A 22,313-nucleotide genomic window follows, 5' to 3' on the forward strand; every position below is an offset into this window, starting at 1 on the left:
TATAGTTATCTGCGGATATTGGTTCTACGCGATGCAACAATTTCTCTATGTGTGGCTCAAATGGCTTTAATGGTTTGCCCGTGCTGGCAGTTCTAGTTGTAGGGGACAGCAACCAAACACTTCAAAACCATGAACGTCATCAGACATTTGAAGGTTGGTCACATAAAAGAATTTGATGAGTTTTAAAAGGTAGCTCACACTAAGGCAGAAAGAGAGCTGGACCATTTACCAACTCAATCACCACTCAATCAGTTGATGGTAACAGAGACATTGAAATGGCAGCAGCACTACAACAAGGACATGAACCCACACTATTCTACCAGGGCGTAACTATTTCACCTGCGTATGCCTGCCACACTGAAAGCAAACACTGAAGACACATGTCCTTATGAAGGACGACATCAGAGATCTACCTAGTTTTTTCCGATGCCACTGCATATTTCTTCTATTTAAGAATGGAACAAGTAGTCACCCAATTTCCATGAGGATTCAATAAAATATCCCAATTCTGATTTCTTAAAATTAAATCGATGACAGGTAACTCTACGAGTGATCGTGATCAGCTCTGTAACTCCTGACTGTGGTTTCCTTAAAACCTCAATCAGACCGATAAAAAGTTTATTTTCTCCGATAGCGTTGACTCTCCTGACAGAAGTGCTTAATGAAAGCTTCACCGTCCTGAGAGACACGACATGCTGCTTTGCACAGGACTTTTGCAGCTCTACTGTAAAACATTGTGTGCGTGCATTGATGTGACAGATGGCTCTATATTGAGGAGCTGACATGCAGTTCACAGATCAGTTGACCTCTGTCGCTGCTCTCTACCACTAATGAAGAGCCCTTTCTTCTGTCTTGTTCTCTCCTATCACTGCTGCATAGATTTACAATTCATCGCGGTGCACTGACAGAATGAAAATTGGAAAAATATAAAATAATTCAATTCATTTACACCTTTGCCTCAATCCCGATTCCACCTTTACCCTACTCTGCTCCCGCCAATCCATGCATACATTCATTATTCACACACACAAATCACCGTCCCACCATCAGCAGCATCATAAACAATACACAATTCCATGAGATGGCAGAGCTGCTGATTGGTGGGGGTGAAAAAAAGCAGACGGCAAATTAATAGAATAATCAGAAATATGCAGATGAATAGCTTTCAATTTAAATGCAGATTTTGGCATTTTTCTGCAGTTGGGAGGAGGATGTCTGAACGAGAGAGAGCAAGAGAGAGCAAGAGAGGCAGAAACATGGAGGAGAGCCTCTCCAAAGAATAAATCCACAGCTATTCTATCCATATTTATATTCTAACGAGCTTTTGTTTACGGTTTTTAAAATGTTCATGTGTCTGGGGGAGAGGTAACTAATGACGACATACTGTACATCTGGTAGAACACTGTTTCGTAAGTGATACAATTAACACGGAACAACTGTGATCAACCTGATTCCCAACTGCATAAATACATAAAACATTGATTTAGTTACAGACTCCTTCATACATTTAAAAAAACTTTCCTCACTGTTGTAAACTTTTCTGTTGCATTTGAGTAAAGCTACAGGAAACTAAAACTTTGGCCATTTGTAATAGGCTAGATGTTAACTGTGGAGTCGGTCTCCAAACAAATATAGTATAAATGACATTAAATAATTTGATACATTAAACTAGAATGGAAGAACGAGGTTGTGATGTGGATGGATTCCCGTTTGTCTGGATCAGTGTTAAAAGTTAATGGGTTCTGCCTTGAAGGACGTTTCATCCTTCCACCAAGTTTTCCAGGAATCCTGCTGGAAGTCCAACCAACCAAGGCGAGAACCTTCTTGTTGGAAGAAATTACTTTTAAATCCATTGTTCTTCATGTTCCTTTTTATCATATTTTCTCTTTACCACTGAGAGGAAAACTCTACATATGCAAGCTCTGCCCTGGGGGGGGGGGGGGGTGTCACCTTTGACAGGTGACTGACAGGTCATTAAACAGCTAGCTAGACTTGAGATAAACAAGGTGTGATGACCTCTGTGTTGTATTAAACAAAGCCTGGAACTTACAGAAAAAGCAAGGTCCATCGTGCGGAATTTTTCCCCCATTAAAACTCCAACATTGTTTTCCAAGTGAGGAAGAGAAGAGGTATTTATATGCAATGTGAATTTCAGCCAGAACCCAGAGCCGAACATTATATGCAGTATGCATGTCAGATAGGACTCAAAACAAAACAAATTGGGCTGGTGAACGAGATCTAGTTGGTGGAATTTTAAGCAAGTTTTTTTTTTTCAAAATAAACTGTGAATTGGCAGTGACACTGTGTTAATGAATTCATTGTTGCAGATTTGGCCAGACGTGTAATGCTGCTAGCTGGCTTCACAAAAATAATGCATCCCTCTCTTTGCCTCTCACTCACACTCACACACACACACAGACACAGACACACACAAAACTGCTCAGACGGCGCTTAGTCATTTATTCATTCATTTTCTAAATGTAACACAAACTTGTCCTGGTTCTAAGGTGAATCAACCTTGCATCGACATTTAGCTAAAGGGAACTTACCACAGTTGGGTTGAACATGTTCAGGCTAATCTGGAATTTTTGGTCCAGGTAATAAAAAGCTCCCCTAGTTCATTTAAAAACAGTTTATGTGTATAGCAATTAACTTTTAACTCACAGTGCAAACAACGATGTAGGTTAGGTCTAAAATGAATCATGTTTGTATTGAAAGCCCAATTTGAAAGAGTGAAATGTACAAATAGCGGGGGCCACAATTTTAATGACAGGTTTACTTTATTAACTACGGGATGATAAGGTTGCATTAGGGGGAGCATGCTAATTTGAGAGCAGCCAACAGTTGTATGATTTTGTAGTGTAGTCAGTCCACAGAATTAACTTGATAATGTGGGACGGTTGTTGAGGACAGTTTTCATTATAGTTGATAAAGTTAAAGGTCACAGATAACATATTGTTTACAACTTATTGTTTAGAAAATACATTTTAATCACAACCCTTACTCATACCTAGGGATGTCATAATACCGATACCATTAAATTCCAATGATTCTCAAAACCCAATTCAATACCACAGAACACAAAATATTTCGATTTGAATGTTTTAATAACTGATTCACGGTTGGAGCGAGTATCGGCAGGTAACGATAACTCCAGCCCCATATGACATCACCAGCTAAGCGCCTAATATTGTGGCTCCATTTATGTATAGTGGGAGGAGTTTGAGACATGTCATCTATCTCTATATACAGTCATTAGTCTGTCCATGTCATGTACAAACACTATCTAACACTAGCTGGATAGCTGTGTCAAACAGTGCAGATGTTGTAGTGAGCAGATTTTCCCTTTATGTGTCCCGTCTGTGCCTTCCAGCCTTGTAAGTGGTGAAGGCTTTTTATTGTTATTTTCATTACTACTTCTTTTTATTATTATTTGCTCACGTAATTTTGATCATGTTATAGTACTTTTGCATTCACCAATGAAAATAAATCTTGGGTCCCTAGTTTTTAAAAACAAGAATCTAACCGATAATGCTATTAAACTATTTCACCTTAACAGGAAACAACAGTGTAGCTCACTTATCGTGATCCCAGGATAAATACAAAGAAGCCCTTTAAACAACATTGAGAATTATCGGAGGGACTTTTGGAATCGATCCCAGAGATCAGTGCTGATAGCAACCCCCCATTTGTCAGTACACAACCCAAACTAAAACCTCATCTGTATTTAATATGCCAGTATTATTGTTATACAATAAACTCAACTTGTCAATAGAAAACATGGGACTGATGGTGCCAAGAATCAAACTAACTTGAAGACAGCATTACTGGTCTTCTCAGGATTATTCACGGCCTCAGGTGGACGTGTGAGCGGTTCTGATGTATCATGTTACCATGGAGACAATGGGCATATGTTCTCAGCATCGACCAGAGGAGTTAGTGATGCCGACAAGTGCACTCACAGACGGACACACACACACACACACACACACACACACACCCCGAGGGCGAGCAGGACAGGAAACTGTCAGGAGAAATCAGAGTCAACATTCTCTTCTTTCTCTGGGACTTCAACTGCAAGATTTCTCTCTGAAGCTTTAAGTACACAAAGTCATATCCAGTTAATTTATTCATTCTTGTATTCCCATCAGCCTTTGTGCTTGTTGTTTATTAGTGCTTTGCTCATGTTTATCTTCGTAGCTATCAGCGATATATCAGCGAATGTTTTGTTTCACTCAGTGAGCAAAGTGAAACTCAGTCCCATCCAGCCTCTTTTCTTTTTCCAAAAATATTTCAAACACCCACTCGAGTATCCTCTTTAGTTTCACGTTCATTGTATTGTTCTCATCTCTGACTTCTGCTCACGCTCAAGAGCTCATGCAGGTGCACACACACACACACACAAGACGAAGTGGATCTTAATATCATCTCAGTATTAATTAAAGATCTATTTTACCCAGGGAATTATATGAGATAGAGTGCACACAAATATCCCTCCACAATCTCATAAGCAATAGTTCAGCAAAATCTAGATTTTACTATAATTGCATTGTTCTCGTGTCTGCATAATGACCTTGTTTGATCAGACTTGGCTAAAAATAGGTGTACCACCATGCTACAGCCAGAGAAGGATCTTCCCAGAATGAGAAGTGCTAGAACATTATTCCTGAATGAAGCCTGACACATAAATGTTGAAAAAAAAAAACAGAAATAGGTCGTACATGTTGAATAAAAATATAAGGGGTAATTTATAAAGTTGTACTATGATCTATTCATTAATCCAACATGCCAACATTTTTTGAATTCTGATTAAGGGCTTTCAATGAATATTTGTCAAGTATCATTATAAAGTTAAGATTTGATTTCATTTGAGATACGTTTTCTATTTAATTTAGACAATTAAACATCTTTTTATGGGTAAGTTAAAACTCTGGTTGTCCATGTTTCTTGTTTGGTTATAATAAATATTCTCTATGCATTATTATTACTAATGGCTGCTTTATGATAATTCTCAATACTGTGCCCCTGAGGATGGTTGTGTTGAATTTTCACTCTATTGAGAGTTAAACCCTATAAACGGATTTAAATTCAATAAAAACTCAGGATTTCCTATTTCTAATAACAAATCTATGGATTACAGCCTTCTAATTGAACCGTGCACTTAAGTTTTAACCACTTTTGAATTGGAGATAACCAAAGTTGGTCGCTCTAATTTTTTTTATTCCACTTTTAATCTTGCCTCACCATGGTTTAAAAGTTTTTAAGAGGGGACCAGACACATGGTTCAAACATTGACTGTAGAAGAGCTGCTGCTTACTGATCATAAAGGTTTTATTCAACCTGTCTTTTAACATAGATTCTCTGATTTAGTCAACATTTAAATCACATCAATGCAGCTTTTGACCCAAGGGAAGCGTTGTCCTCTGATCCACACATAGACCGTTTAGTTTAGTCATTTCACTCACACTGCTCCACAGTTTTGAATGAAGAGGCGATATACTCCTTCTGTTAACTCATGCCACTGGTTAAATTAATCTTTTTGTTGTTGCCGCTGTAAATGTCAGAGGGCAGACTGTGGGAATCCATTGAGCTTTATGTTCTCCGACTTTATTAAACAGACCTTGTAGTGTAAGGGACCTAAACAACATGGAAAAAGATAAGAGGGCTTCTTATTTTTCCAATCTTATTTCCACTAGTAAACACAAACCCAAAGTTCTGCCTGATTTGTCAAATTAGCATTGAAGTATATTTTTTCATTCTTTGTGAATAAGATTAGAAATGTTTTGGCCAGCATTACCCCCACTTCTACTCATCCAATTTGGCCATCAACTGAGCTGTTTATCTACATCTGAGCTTAACAATGCTCAAGTCTATGAGTCAGTCTCTTCTATAAACTCCCTGCAATTTGATGGGTCCCACCTTATTTTCAATATGCAGTTGTTCAGCCTCTTCGGAAAAAAAACAACCCTTAACCAAATATCTACAGGCCCATATCCATCCTGCATTTTATAAAAAGGCTCTTGCCAAGCAGCTCACTGCTGTGCTGACTGCACACAACAATGTAGATACATTCCAGTCATGTTTCCATCTGAGACACCAAAACTGCTTCACTCTGAGTCTCCGATGACATAATGATGTGTCCTGATGTGGGTGAGTTTTCCACTTTGGTGCTGCTGGATCTTAGCGCAGCTTCTTTTTTTATACAGTTCATGACTGAAAGGCTTGCACAGTGGGTGGGTGTCTGTAGAAGTGCCCTGGACAGGTTTTCCTCCCATCTCTCGGAGAGTAGTTTTATCTTTGTTACTTGCCTGCAGGTCTGATTTGCAGTTTCCTGTGGTGTACCTCAGGGCTCTGTCTTGGGTCCTCTCTTATTTGCTTGAAATTTGCTTACCATTGGTATCATTACAGCAAATCTGTTCTGCCACAACTTGAGCTGGAGATTATTATTGGTACTTGTGTCTTCCTAGCTGGACTATTGTAATTCCCTTCACTTATCTTGGCACCTGAGTATAGGCTTATACAATATAATCTTTGGGTTGATTGTATGTTTTTATTTGCAGGTTTTGCTTTGTTGATGTCACTGCACCTGCTGCTACTATTTGGAATATGGGTTATACAGGAGAGCAGTTGTTTTGTCAATATAATTACTGTGGGAGTCATTTGATAAAAGAAGCTAAATGCTGCCACGGTCCAGATGATAAACAGGAAGGTTCTCTAACAGTCCTCGTCTTAAGAATCAGCTGTATTGATATTTTCACACCTTACTGAGTGCTGTTAGTAGAGTTGTTGTGGACAATGAATGTGCTGTAACTGCCATTCTCAATAAAACAAGCTCCCATTCCACTTTACTTAAAAATCAATTAAAAAAGGTTAAACAAGAAAATGCAACACCTTTATCAGTCCTTATCGTTTTAAGTGGCTGCCAAACTGGCTGCTACAAATACCACTGTCAACACTCTAATGACTTCAGATCTGATTGGTTGGAAAAAGAGAGAGGCAAAGATAACAGGCTTATCAGGGTGAGAAAAAGTGGCACCAGATACCTTTCTGGCCACTGGCCCGGCTCCTGACTGCTACAATGGCTCAAGTTTTATTGGCTCTGTAGCCACCAGCGGATGAGTTGTGCTTCAGAGTTATTTTAAAATGAAGCTGCAGCAGACATACAACTAAACAATTCAAGCAGTAATGGCTTACAATCTGTCTTACACATACACACATGCTCACAGGCAAACACACATTTGTGTGGCGTTAATCATTCCCAAGTGGCTGATGAAACTGAGACAGGTCATTTATATTGGCAGTGTTCATATACTGTACTTAATTAACTGCCCTTCTCCCCCGCCCAATCTCACACACAGAAACAAATGATTTTGCTTTTTCTGAAGGCACAACTTCCTTGCTGCCATTTTTTAAACGTTCTGTCAGCTCTGTCCACGTATTAGCTACCCTCCCACCATTTCTTTATACATTCTCTCCATCTCTCCCTGGTGAGAGCATTGACAGCTAATTGTGAGTATATTTTAATGAGCTGGCCCTGAGACTATCTTCTCCCATCATTAGGAAAAGGAAGACAGGGTACCAGTGTCAAGAAAGTGGAGGAAGAGTAAAGTAGAGGGAAGGGAAGGATGGAAGGAAAGAAAGAAAAAGAGGAGATGTGACTCAATCAGGACCATCTTAGCTTTTAGTGACTTCTGGGGAGAGCAGAGCTCTGTGCCTGTGTTTGTTTATTTGTTAATGAGCTAATCAATACTAGAGGTGTGTAAACCCAGCGGTGGATCTGCTTCTACTTACAGACCCACACAACTCGTAACACTTGTTTGTCTACAATATTCCTCTTGTTTTTCAATAGGTTCGACTAAACTAAACTTTCTCAACTGAAGTTTAAAGACACACACTTAAAAATATCACTTTTCTAAAACCTTAGATGAAATTTAAAGATAAAATAAACAAAACGTTATTTCTTGATTTGTGGCAAACAAATCGGTGTGCATTAAAAACACGGTAAACAACGTCTCTATACTGTCAGTCTGAATTTTTGGACTTTATGTTTATCTGAATCTTTAAATGAGAAAATGTTCATACTTCCAAATACAAGCTGCGCCTCCCTCTCTCCGAAAACTTCTGGAAGAAAAATGTTCGAATAACAGTGAAGGTGTTTATCTCGCTGATTAGCAGAGACTCATAAATACCTAATCACTGATGCTAATCAGCCTGCTCACCTAGGGGTGAGCTAAAAATATAAATTACACACATGCTTGGCTTCAGCTTACCACAAACACTTTCCGTGTTTCCCTCTATAAAAATTATTCTGGCAGCCTTCTCCCACCCTTTTTAACATAACATTGCATTAATCCATTATTAATTGAGAAACACCATTTCTCCACATAGACTAGCTATGACTATGAAGCTTTTGCACTGCACTGGTTCTTGTTTGCGATTCTATAAAAAGAACCTCACAGTTAGAGTCGACTGACACTCACAACTTTTGATCTCCCACTACTCAAAGATTGGCTGTTCACAGAAACACACATTTGAGCCTCTGACTCGCTTCTAGGAAACTGATCAAAAACAGCAGTGTGGCACTGCCAATTTAACACGATGTCTTTTGACTTTAAAGTGTAAAAAAAAAAGCTATGTTTTTAATGATAAATGATGCGGAGGTGTGTGTCTCCATTAACCCGAAGTCAAACTTTATGCAGCAATAAAATAAATAAGACTAACAGTCTATACATTCTTCATAGGATCATTTAGATGCATAGAAACATTTATACACAAAGTACAACTGTAGGAATTCTGTCATTTGTGTCAGAGGATTATGTCACAACTATATCAGTGGGATTTGTTTGGTTGTCTTTGTGTTGTGTGATAATGCTGAAAAGTGCTGTGCTTTTTTACAGCAGGTTAAATTCACCAAATGTGGAGAATCATCCACTGAGGACCATTTATGTCACAATATGTCACTCTGGGCCAATGCTGGACTCGTTTATTGACAGCTTACTAACATCATGAAGCACTCCTGCACAAAATGAGCAACAGCTATCCATATATTTACTGTCGTGATAATGAGGATTCAAAGTGAAGAAGCTTTTCTGTGCCAAACAACGCTTCACTACCAAAATACAATATGTATTAAGCTTGTGTGATGGTTGATTTTGAGTGTCAACTTCCATTACAGATGTATTACATACAGTACACACAACTGGATGACAAAAATATCTACATCTGATAATTTAACACTGAAATCACCAAATTAAAGACATGTTGAAAAGTGAGTGTGAATACAGGATGAAGAAATCATGTGAAGGACAGCTCAACATAATGAATGCATGAGGAAAAAAGAGAGAGAGGGAATATGAGAGCTGCAGGTTAAACAGCTTACACCGTGGGAGGGGGATTTCGGTGCCTCTGCTAGAGGGGGATATTAGCAGGATTATCTGGCAACCCTGTTGCTGAGGTGAATAACATTAGAATCCTATTTGTAAAGACGTCTATGCTTCCTGTCCACAATCCCTCATTTTCTCTCCACTTACTCCTGCCTCATCCTACAATTAGACCACTTTATATTTTCATAACCCAGATTACACTCACACACATGCCCAGAGAGCATGTTACGTGTATTGTATGCATGTTCACGTGTTTCTCTTAAGTGTGGTAGTTCTGTATACGTGTGTGTGCTTGTTCACGGGGTAACTGTCATATTCTATTAGTAGTACAGGCCTCCCTGCTCCCATAGGCCACCAGGCGTGTGTGTCATACACACTCAGACAGTGGAGAACACCCTGAATACTAATACCGGAGGTCTTAGTATCTTTGTTGTGCGCAAATGTGTGTGTGTGTCTTTGTACATCTGTATGCATGTGCACCCGACGGAGTAGGGGGTGAGGGGTGGGAGGTGCTGTGTGGTGAACTGTGGTGTGACGGAGAGTGTTAAGATTGGAGTATGTGTGCAGTTATGCACACTGTGAGGGTATTACGACTGTGTGCGTGTGTGTGTTGCATGGACGCAGTCTGAGGTTAATAAATATTGACAGTGAATTATCTCTTCTGGCAGGATAGCAGTGGGTTCGATGGAGCAGATTGGACACACCAGCGAGAGAGAAAAATACATGCGGGCACACATGCACGTTGCTTTATCTCGAGTTATTCCTTATTCCGCCTGCATTCAAGAGAGTCCCTGAGCAAGGCCAAAACTAGTTGCAGTTGTCTACCGCTTGAATACAATAGTTAGCCTTCCCTAAAGGTGCCTTTTACCTTGCCATCATAAATTCACCATGCTTTCATTTTCTTGCCCAAAGCCCCCTATTCTAACAACAACACAGCAACAACATGGTGATCAGCTCACATTGCAGACAGGGGAGAAATAGATAACATGAAGCAGATAAAGGGAGAGAAAGTGTAGCGGAATGGGATGGAGAAAAGAGAAAGGAAAAGAAAGAGGAAAAAGAGGTAAGTGCAGAGGGAGCACAACAGGATGTTTTCACTGTAAAGCTACTTAAGAAAAGGATTTGCTCAACAGCTATGGGACAGAAATACAGCTTTTATTTAGCCCATTAAATGAGTGTATAGGGAGTGGTGATCGATTAATGCAGCCCAACCTCATGACATTGCCCAGTCATCACTCTCTTCCTCTCTCACGAACACACACACGCACACACACATACACACACACACACGCACGCACATGCACGCATGCACACACACTCACACACACACACACACACGCACACACAACAGCCATTTCTTCACACATTCAATACACACAGCGGGGAATAGTCTCCGTCGGCACAGTGTTCTTCTCACTGCATGAGCACAGAACTATAACGTTGCGTAACGGTGCATAAACATGATAGTGGGAGGGTTTCAGTTTAAAAAAAAACAAAAAACCCTGCAAGGTCAAATTTGCATTTCCTGAAGCATTTGTGTGAGAGCTCGAGGAAGCACTCACATGGATGCTGCAGCCTGTAGGAGCTCTGAGGTTTACAGTGTTTACAGAAATACACACTGTATACCTGCAACCTGATCCCAGCGAGTATGGAGGTTGAGGTGAATGTAAAGTAAGAAACATAGTGAATTCATTCCAGGAGCCTGGACAGCTTGTGTTTTCATTGACACTGTGTGTATGTGACCGACTTGTCTTGAGGAAGGTCCAGGCCATATTGGACTTTACTGACCAGCCCCTGGAGAGCGAGTTTGTGCTTCTACCTTCAGGTACAACATGAAGAGTTTCAACCCATAACACTAGGGGGGGGGGGTGTCTAATCTTTAATTAGATTTGATAATGCACTACAGTATGTCTTCCTTGCACGTCTTTAAACACAAGTTATAATATAATTCCATCAAATACAGTGTATTTGTGTCAATCATTTAAAGTATACACACCTTTTTGAAGAGCAGGGAGTCGTCCATGTGCTCTGAATACACCGAGGTGAGTCTGTATTGGTTCTCAGTGGTGATATCGATCTGATAGCCGGTCAGGACGTAGCAGACCGTGCGGAACTCCTGGATTTTTCTCTGAAACACCTCCTTCAGCCTCTGGTTCCTGAGCTCCGAGCTCTCCATCTGCTTACGTAAATCTGCCACACAAACAGAGGTTGGACGAAAGCATCAGTTAGATGTTCACACACTGGTCCCGAATGTGAATGTTCGGTTTGTTTTATTTGTACAACATCACTCTTAATGTTAACGTACATTTGTGTAAATACGTATTTTGTGCAAGATTCTGCTACATGTGCAAGAGCTCTCTGTGGAGCTCTTCAAGTACATGTTCATCCCTCTGAGCACATTCAGCAGGGATGGTCGACTCCATATCAAATATCCACTCCCTGCAGCACTCCATCTGCTCACTCAGGGTCTACAAAACAACATAATGCTCAGAGTGTAGTGGTGACTAAAGCTGTCAGCCACGGATTCTAGCTGGGAGCAGAGAGAACCAGGATGGGGCTTGACTTCAATTTGTTGAAAATCAATTTGTGATAATTACTTTAATTTGAAGACCTGATTTTGAGGAGGCAGGGAAATGAGTTTGTCGGAGAAAAAAATAGTCATTATGGAGGGAATTATTTACAATGTTATCACTTCAGCAAGCGTTAAAAAGGGTAACACATGCCTGTGCAACTGTGCATGAACATAATGTAACCTCGGAGAAGGTGAAGTGAAGGAGAACAAAACGACTGCAAAATGGCAAATGATTCCATAATGCAACTGTTCACACTGTGAGTGTTCATAAAATCTTGGATTAAACAAAGTAATTCTTTCATTTTATGATCTCTCAATTGTTTTTAATTGTTTTCCTTTGTGCTCAGTTTTGTTTTTTAAAGCACGTCTACATGTTCCAGACATTTTCCTGTCTCAGACCTGAACAATCTCCTGCTTTCTTCATATTCTAAAGGCAATCTCCAGAAAACATTCCAAACCCAATTTTTCCAGAAATGGCAGTCATCAAATAAACCCACTTGTTTGCCATTCCAGGGTATTCAGCCAAAATACTGGTGCTTAGTTTGGAGGCTTTTAACACCACCCTTTCCAAAAGGTCTACAGAATAATGGAGGTGGACAGATTTAGTCTAAGGTGTGGGTAAGCAGTGAGTATCATGGTGTGAAGTGAGATATGCTGTTTTCTAAATCAACAATTGTCCACAATGTTGTTTCTGCATGTAAATCACAGTAAATGTGGCTATTTCCCATCATGTCATTTTTAGGAAAACTGTCTGACACAGGCTGATATCAGGCTGACTAAAAGCTTTTAACATTGATTAAAAGTCATTCAATGGCTGGAATGTGTCTCTAGTTTGGTAAAAACTATACTTAAACCAGTCACTTCTCCATTACACAAACACACACCTTTCATTTACCTGCCACAGCCGTTAATTGTGACATTTGGTGCTGCATTTTCAGCGGACAGGCTTCTTCTAGCCCTGCTATGATTGATAATTATTTCAAAACATCCCTCTTCTTTTCATACTTCCTAGCCTATTACATTTTTGTCTGTCAATATGAAACAAATAGATAGCTAGAAAGTCTGTCAGGGCATCTGTCTGTGAGCCAGTCTGTCTCCTGGGTAACCAGGCTCCTCTGGAGTGTCAGTCAGTGATGATAAATACTGTTTCAAGACTTCGGAATTGTGACAAAACTGTCACTTGATGACAGCTATCAAGCTGCCCTGATAGAGGCTGTTAATTCTCGTGTGACAGCATGAACAAAAGGGCCAAGGAGCGTTTTTGCCTTTACAATCACCAACAAGAACCTGTCCATCTATGCTAATGTGTGTGCTGCTCTGCTAAATCAAAGTACAGGGTTAGAAGACTTTAAACCACTGTCAAGTTTTGAAAAAAGTCAGCGACTTCTGACTTTTGCCCTTAATTGGTCTCTACGGGTCTGAGCACTGTCTCTTGAAAGCTGTCAAGAACAGTCCACTGCTGAGGGAGCTGCTTATTTTTAGATTTTTTGCCTTTTCTCTGTGCAATTGGAAAAGATCCTCAAGTCTGTATTTGTATGAACTAAGTGGTTCCAAAACTAGAGGCTGAGATCCCAGAAATAAAATAACCATATTTTAGATTTTGATGATCTTAAGAGAGAAAGGACAATTATTCTACATGAGAAAAATATCAACAAAGAACTTTTTGTAAAATTTAAAATAAATTAAATATCATTAATCTCAACTTGGGTTCTGAGTCATCATTACTGCTTGGGTGAGACCACAACCATTTTCACATCCTGTCTTCATTTTGTTATCAACTACAACCCTACACAATTTATGACTGCATCTTGAATAGCCGTGACGCTATCGCTGTGGCAAGATCTGTCCTGACGTATAAACCTGCCAAAGTACAACGTAAACTGCCTCTATGATATTTCCCTCTAGAGAAGATCCAGGAGAACATTTCTCCATGATGATACACGCACAGACACACAAGGTGAAAACAATACCAGCCACAAGGTCACAACTGGTAATAAGAACTTCAATGAACAGGTAAAGCATTTTCACGTCTGGAAAAAATATCTCTTAGCATGAAGATGAAAAGAGAGATGGGTTATAGAACTGAAAGTAGGGGTGGAGAATAATCTGGGAAGATTATTCTGTGAGTGATAAGGTTTACTTCCTGGCTTCATCATGAATACTGACAAAATGTTTTACAGAAATGAAATGAAGCCCTAGAGCAGGGAGACAGGTGAATTGAATGCTCAACCTCAAAACGTTCAGTAATGTTTCACTTGTAACTGCAGAGGAAGCCTCAGGATGCTTCCAAGAAGGAGCAGACAACTTAACTTAATTCGCAAAATGCAGTCATGTGTAAAACTTGGAATGAGACTTAATAACAGAGGCTTAAATCCACTGGATTCATTTCATTTAAAATAATATATAATGGAAGGATTTTTATTCTGGTGCAAAATTAAACTATATCAACGAGTAATTCCTGTCACTTCACTATAATTGAATTGCAGTTGTATTGGTCTTAACATTTGAACTCAGAAAAAACAAGAATATCTCAAATGTTTTTTAGAGTTTTAAAATCTCCTTATAAACCAAGGAGAAATCGTACAAGTGTGTGAATTGTAACATAATGTTCCAAGACTCAATAACCCACAATCCCCTGTGAGGCACTGAGGTAGTGACTATTTCATTCCGTTCATTGAGCTCTTCTTTTCCAGAAGTGATAATATTCAAAAGTCTGCATTATCTGCTGGAGCTTAAATTGAGCACAGTGGAAAGAAAGATAATCATTTCACCTGAAAATCAGAAAGAAGGATCAGGAGCACACAGGCAAACTTTAAAGGCTGGGTAAAATGACAGCGAGAAGACAAGAGTGAAAGGAAGAGAGAAATTGAAAATGAAGGATGGGAGGTGGAAGACATGAGAGAGACTAGTTAGAGAGAGAGAGTGAAAGAGTCAGACTGAGACAGAGGAAGAGAGCGTGCACTGTGGTCCTCAGAAGACAAATTAGCCAACAGATTCCCAGCACTGAACTGCCCTGAACTCCAATTAAATATTTAACCCTGTAATAGGGACACGTCCTCCCTCTAACTGTCTGTCATATAATCACATCTAAGAGGTGAAAGACCTCGTGGCCTTAAATACCAATGAAGCTATTTTCTGCATTTGGGAACCCAGCCACCAGAGGGAGTAGGTAAAAACATGCAGTTAAATACATTTTAAAAAGCAGAAAAATCATCACATGAACAGCTGTGGTAGCTCACAGACACAATGTGAGATATTTTATCAAATATTTTTAAACAGCACGAAACTCTGTGGAAACTGAAGCTGTAGCTCATTGCAGCTCAAATTTAGCTTGTTCATGTGCGTGTTTCCTTCATTATTACACTTTGTGTTGGTTGAGATTATGTTTTCACCCCTGAATGTGTTTTTGTTTATTTGTCAACAGGATTACGCAAAAAAAAAAACCTCCTGAACTCTTCCTTAACTTCGAGACAGTGAGATGAGTGCATTTGTTAAAATTTTCATCAATTACCAGGAAATAATGAATTTAAGAGGCACATTTACGCAACTGATATCTAGGATTCTGCGCCATTTGCCGCAGCTTGATTGAATTTCAGGGGCCGTTGGGCCTGGGCGGAGGTACGCGCTCTACTGAGTGCCATTCTAGTCTCTCCTGTAATATCTGCTCTGCAGTTAAAATCAGCCGCAGCACCTTTGTTCAGCTCCATTAATAAGAAATGTAACAGTAATATAAATGTGATGGACAATGGAAAAGCCAATGCTACCTCCCAACCCTGCTTCATTTATCATGAAGCTATTACAGGTTAAATGTACCAGTTTAGTGTGACGGAACATGCCATGTGGGCGGTAACTCTTACCCAGCACCTCCTTCGATGGCGGTAAACTGAGGTTGATGCTGGTGCCGTGCAAACCGGAGTCGTCTTGAGAATGGGCCATGGCACCTCCATCCTGCAGCGAGCGCACAAGTTCCCTGAGGCGTGTCACTTCCTCCTGAAGAGACTCCACTTCCTGCTGACGTTGTTGCTTGGCAACAGCAGTGGGGTTCATTTTGAGGTGAAGAACTCTGGTTTTGACAGGATCATAGTCTCCCTGAGACAAAAAGAGAGACAGACAAATATCAGACATCCATTAGTTGTACAGTTTTGCTTGTGAGATCTTGCGTGGGCTTAAAATACAATCTTCTTGTCCAAACTCTAATTAAAATAAAAGCTAACTTCTAAAGGAATATAATAATAGTGACTCGTCTTGAAGTCAAATTATGTCTAAACCATCATTAGATGAAGTAAGATGGGTTAGTGTGAGAGTGGTACTGATTACCCCTTAACAAGAAAAGACACGGTTTGGTCTAATATCATAGATCGGTAAAGCACAGCCGCACTTTTGAGCACTTAAAGGGTGTGTGTGTGTGTGTGTGTGTGTGTGTGTGTGTGTGTGTGTGTGTGTGTGTGTGTGTAGATTAGAAGTATTAAATCCAGATGCTGCCACCTTCATCAGACAAAGTTTGCAAGTGACTTGACAAGGTCAGTTATTAGCTTCCCTCATGGCATTTGACTCAAATCTAAATTATTGCCAACTTTCACTTTTAGCTTGTGTAGCAGGAAACTTGGAATTCATAAAAGTAACTTCATTTTCAACTTTCAACATCTGCAGATATTTATTTTGTGTCACCTCCGACTGCTCTGCTTTACCTCGCCTGCCAAAATCGACTCTACAGAGACGACAGGATAAAACAGTGAAGCTATAAGCATCAGGCTGCCAACTTGCTTTATTTCCCAGTATGCTCTTTGCGGTGACAAACTGTACGCGGCACATGAAGCACATCTGATCTTGTTCTTTAATGTAACTAGAACTGGTGACTAGCTAGCTTCAAAATTAAATTTTATTTGAAGCATGGATTAATTTCCTGTTGTCTTTGAAACTGGAAAACATGATGTACAATGCGATATCATGCAAGCAATAAAATACTTTTACTAAATGTTTCATAGGCTCCGAAGTTGAACATATTTTATAAAAACTGTCACAGTGAGACACAGAAGAGTTTAATAAATGTTTCCTGGTATATTGATGCCATATATTGAGTCCAACGAGATTTAACTGCAGGAGTGTATGAATCAAACAGACTAACACAACATTACATGACACATAAGGGGTGGTAAATACAGATGGATGTTAGCAACAAGACAAGACTTGGAATTGGAGGCTAAAACTAAAAGAAAAATGAGAGTGATGTTTCCAGAAAACATAATTTCCTTCTTTTATGATTTTGTTTTCCTCCGAGTCTATAAGGTCTGGGTAAATCTGAGCCCATTTTACCTTAATACCAATATAAGAAGCCACACACAAACGGGAACACACACACACACACAACACACACACACACACCTATCCGAGCCCTTGATTACTGGCGAAATTAGATTCCATATGCCCCCAAGCGAGGGTTGCCAAATAAACTACAGGCGTGGGAGAGAGCATGCAGCCGACAAGGAGAAAGGGGGATACGAAGATGGGAAATGTGAACGACACAGAAAAGAACACAGTGAATAACAGAGGGTGGCTATCGTTGCCTTCAGGGGAGGGGAAAAAGCAACAGAGACGGGAGGAATAAGTGCCTCACACGCTTATAAATAATGCTTTGTATAATTTAAAAGGAACAGAGGGATTGAGCTTTCCAAAATGAGGAGCAGAGAATGTGTGTATATTTATATCAAACCATTTCAACTGGACTGCACTCGCGCGTCACACCCAAATAAAATCCAGATTTATTTTCTCCCAGCGTAAATCTTTTGAAGTTCTACATTTGTGTGCGCAGAGTTTATTCGAGGATGCGTCAGGATGTGTGTTGTGATCAGCAGTGAGAGAAATTGGAAGGGAGAGCCAGATACTGTGAGACAGATATGTAGATTAGAGCTGTAAACCCTGACTATGGAGGCCTAAAAACACAGCCAACAGCTAAATTCTGTCAAGAAGTGAAAACTCTGGCTAATGAAAATTATCATTGTTTGGCCGAGGAATTCATATTTCACTTTTGGGATGCCTGGACTGAGCCAAGGGGCAACGTTTTAATTGACTGCTCGGCCACAAAAACAAAGGCGATTTATTTCTATTTGGCATCCGGGCACATAGCTTTCAGCGCGAGCCAAGAAATGGCATAATCATCTATTAATTGATGAACTGAACTGAATGAGAATGTGGAAGAAGGACTTCCTCTACATCAGTTTTACTTGATGCGTAGAAAACGACGGACGACAAATGAGCGAATTGATTAAGTTTGATCCGCTGACATTGAAAAACACCGTATTGAAAGATTCACACGGGGATGATCAATTGTAAGACGCAGAAAGTATAATTACTGCTCACTTCAACTGTACTTTGAGTCATTTGAGAAAGTGCTGCATTATAAAGTAATAAATCATAATTTAGTTCACTGCTGCATCAACAGCCAAATGCCAACTTTCAAAGTGGATGTAAGCAAACTGCTTATTAGAGTCTTTCAGCTGGCCTATTTTAGTGTGTGTACATTTACATGCATATATACAGCCCGTTCTTCAACAGTATTTACAGTGAAGCAAGGTGGAGTCAGTGGCATTCTAAGTGCCTGAGGCCACATATCTCTTATTCATAGAACAACAATAACAACACTTCTCATACCAAAGAGCAGTCTGCGAGGCAGGGAAAGAGAACCACAGAGCAAGAGATCAAGAGGATGAGAGAGAGAGAGGGTGGGGGCAGGGAGAGAGAGAGGAGAGTATATAAGAAGGAGGGACGATCGAAATCCAGGCAACAATATCTGCTTTTAACATAGCTGAACAAATCGCTCTCAAACATCCACCCCTGTACTCAACACAGCATCGACCACAGGGGACACATGAGTCACTGATGGAGCAGGTGACAAAGTAATGGTGAGTGAGTGTGCATGAGCGTGAGACCAGAGGGGCACCATCAAAAAATAAAGGGAAACCAAACACAAACACACGCACACGCACACGCACACACACACACACACACACACACACACACACCTACTGAACTGATAAAGCAAGGTTGACTGGAGACACAGAGGAGACACTGGAGCGGCAAAACTCTTTCACTGAGTCATATTATCAAAAAGAGAATGGAGCTAATTTCTTGACTGGCTTTTAAGCCACTCTCTTTTTAATAAATTGTCTATCGCAGTTGCATTTATAGGATCAGTTCAAATTACAATTACATGGCACTGGTTCATTTCACAGCCAGGATATATGGCCACTATAATACAATATTCCCATTTATTACAAGAGCCATGGTCTTAAATAATGACCAGAAAGGGGTTTGTGCACATAAGATATTGTCAAGTTGACCTTTGACATTTTGGAAATGCCACTGCTATTTATCCCTTTTTTAGCAAATTAGACATTTGTCTGAAAATGTCATAATTAGCACATAAATTCTTGAATTATAGCCCAGAATGTGTTTTGTGACGTGACCTTGACCTTTGACCATCTAATCTGACTTCTTCCCATTAATTACTTTGAATTTGGCTTCCCTCCATAGTCTAATTTGTCCTGCCCGGGTTTCATCATGAAACTCTAACATATAATGTCTCCAACTCTTTTAGTGCCATTGCTTCACAAGTGTTCTGCCACACTCTTTGTTTCTCTCTCTCTCTCTCAGCAGCACCAGGAGGAATTTCAACACGTCTGTAGGTTGTCAAAACATAACATTAAAAACATTTGACCATCCTTCAGGCAGCGAGAGCCAGACAGTTTCCCATGTAGCTGTGTGCGTTCCCAAGAGGGGCGTGCAGTTCTCAGCAGGCAGGCAGATGTAGGTTTGTACCCGTCACTCATACTCAGTAGTGCATGAGAGCAAACTGCGTGCTCTGCGTCACCTCCGTTAACACGTTACCGAAACAACCGTGACCTTACGTTCGGAAAAGCGCATTAAGCAATGTACTGCAAGAAGGAACATAGTGGTCACTTGCTGCATGAAAACAGTGTGATGTCAAGTTTTTAACAATCACAAGAAGAAATGCTACAAAGGCCTTTTTGAATATGGGCTGGCTATGAAAGAACAGTTGTTTAGCAGAAATGTTACCCCTCGTCACTAAGGCATTGAGAATCCATGGATTAATCTGCGTAGTTAGACTCAAGAGTTTCTTTCCTGTGGAACATCGGCAGCTGGCTGCAGCGCATTAGTCCTGACAGAGTCACGTAAACAGCCCGGGCAGGTCCCTGGTGGAAGGTAGACATAAACCAAATGGAACCTGAAATCTTTAGATGGAGTCAGGAGGAGTAGTTGGAGTGCAGCAGCATCCACTACACACTGAGAAATGTTTGCTAATGGTCTTATCGCTGTAAGGGCAACAAATATCTGGTATCCTTTTCTGAAATCCTTAAGCTTAAGCAAGATCCATAGCGCAGCATGGGTTGAACACGTCTTGGACAAAAGCAGAAAAATGCTGCAAGGTCCCCTTCAGATTCACTGGTATATAATAAACTGCATAATGGAAAGTTGTACGAAAATTTAGTACACCGCAGTTCTTCCATATTTTCTCCAGAGGTGTATATGGGAATGAGATTCTCCAGATTTTACCCGCAGGTCATGTCTGAAAATGGCTTATCACGTCACTGCAGCCAGCAGCAAGGATTTCTTACACTACATCTTTTCTGAGCACTCTTGTGTCGCTGTCTTCAGTCAGTTTAATGAATGATCACAAATCGATTTCTGAATCCTAAAGGGTCTGGAGACATGTCAATGTCTCTGTGCCTTTAGTAAAACGGCAGACAGGAGGATGCTCTCCTAACATTCCCACGCCGTGGTTTGGGGCCAGCCGGTAGAGACGCTGAGAGATTTTTAGACCATGTAGCCTTAGCATGAGAATCTCCAGCAGGTTCCGCCACAGAGAGTTGAGCCTCTGGGGTTGTTAATGGATACACAAGAGGAGGAGGAGGTTGTGCCCACAGAGCATGAAGGCAGCAAGCATTTTCCATGGGACACTGAGCCCCAAGGTCTTAGCAATTGCATCTTTACACCATGGAGATGAGAGCAGTGCCGAAGACTCCCTCAGGAACAACTGGAATGTGAAAAATGCCACCCTCCTCTCCATCGGAGAACCCTCTCACCTGTATAAACCACTGGAGTGACCGTCGTTGTGTTTGAGCTGGCAAATGTGGTTTTACCAGCTATGAAACTGATGGGTTTTCTACATTTCGTAACGCAACAGGAAATAGCTGTAGTTTACACATATGGACATATAACAACTTTAACAAGAGGTAGAAGAGGAGATTTTACAATGTTCACATTTTACCGAAAACATTTTCCAGGAAGAAAGAATCCAAACAAATTCTCCCTTGAAGAAGAAGCAAAAAAAACTTTTATGATCAATCCAACGTGTTCCACTATAACTGTCATTACTATCATTTCTCTCTCAAATTGCATCTTACACTGAGCAGGCTGAATGAGGATGAGGCACTCTACTCTGATGTCTTGAATCATTTCACTGATATATTCAAATAAAAACAGAGCGGCACTGCCATCATCTCTTCTGCTCGAAAGGCAGAAAACTGTTTTCCGTGTTATTAAGAAACTCCGTATCAACACAACCTTGACAAGCCGTACCTGTTATGAGCTGAGCTGGACTGATGCCTTATTGGAAAATCTGCAGTCACAGAACACAACACCTTCACGTATGTAAGGATTTTGGAAGAGATCCACTTCAGTTTTACACAATTTGGACCCATGAAACAAATTTCAAAGCAATTAGGTGACTAAAAAGAGGTATTGGGGAAGGGAAGGAAAGCTGAACTATTATATGATAAAATAGTTTCATTAAAAAAAGATATCTAGTTATTTTTGTTGAAAAGTCATAAGATGTAATTGACAAAACTGTGAAAATACCCTGAGAAGATCAATATCAGTTCCAGTCCAGGCATATTTTTTTATCAGCTTGAATAACACTGATCAGAATTTGCTCTTTTCGTTTCTGTATTCTGCTGTTTTGTCCTTCTTAGACCATTAGTGTTGCAGCTACTCTCCATAAAAAAAAAAAAGCCAGACTCTGCTGAGCACCATGCTGAATAGACCAGTGAAAATTACCATATGAATGTGAAATACTGTTTGGGTACAGCGGTGAGGGACTGAGCTCAGACATTAAGTTTATAAAAACACACAGACATTCACTGAGTTCTAACTCTAATGGCCATTAGCAAAGCAGTGTAAAGATCTTTCAGCCGACAGCTGGTTTTAAACTGGTGCTGACTCTTCTGCTGGTTAATGTGATAAATGTGCTTTCTGTACACAGCTGTCAGTGAAGAACTTTCACTTGAGTGAACCGCGTTTCTTTAGTTCCAATGAATCCAACAGAGTAAAATATATTTTTT

The 22,313-nt window shown here is 40.2% G+C and overlaps 1 protein-coding gene across 2 annotated transcripts in view; it reads right to left on the minus strand.

Moving 5' to 3' along the window:
• Positions 1-22,313, minus strand: part of mad1l1 (mitotic arrest deficient 1 like 1) — a 52,968-nt gene that overhangs the window by 7,681 nt on the left and 22,974 nt on the right. For both annotated transcript variants that reach the window (XM_069530402.1, XM_069530401.1), the window contains exons 16-17: positions 15,813-16,044; positions 11,380-11,573 (exon numbers count right to left, since the gene is read on the minus strand). In XM_069530402.1, coding sequence (XP_069386503.1) covers positions 11,380-11,573; positions 15,813-16,044 — 426 coding nt within the window. The remainder of the gene's footprint in view (positions 1-11,379; positions 11,574-15,812; positions 16,045-22,313) is intronic.

The sequence above is a fragment of the Paralichthys olivaceus genome, chromosome 8 (genome assembly GCF_024713975.1).
Source record: "Paralichthys olivaceus isolate ysfri-2021 chromosome 8, ASM2471397v2, whole genome shotgun sequence".
Classification (NCBI taxonomy): Eukaryota; Metazoa; Chordata; class Actinopteri; order Pleuronectiformes; family Paralichthyidae; genus Paralichthys; species Paralichthys olivaceus.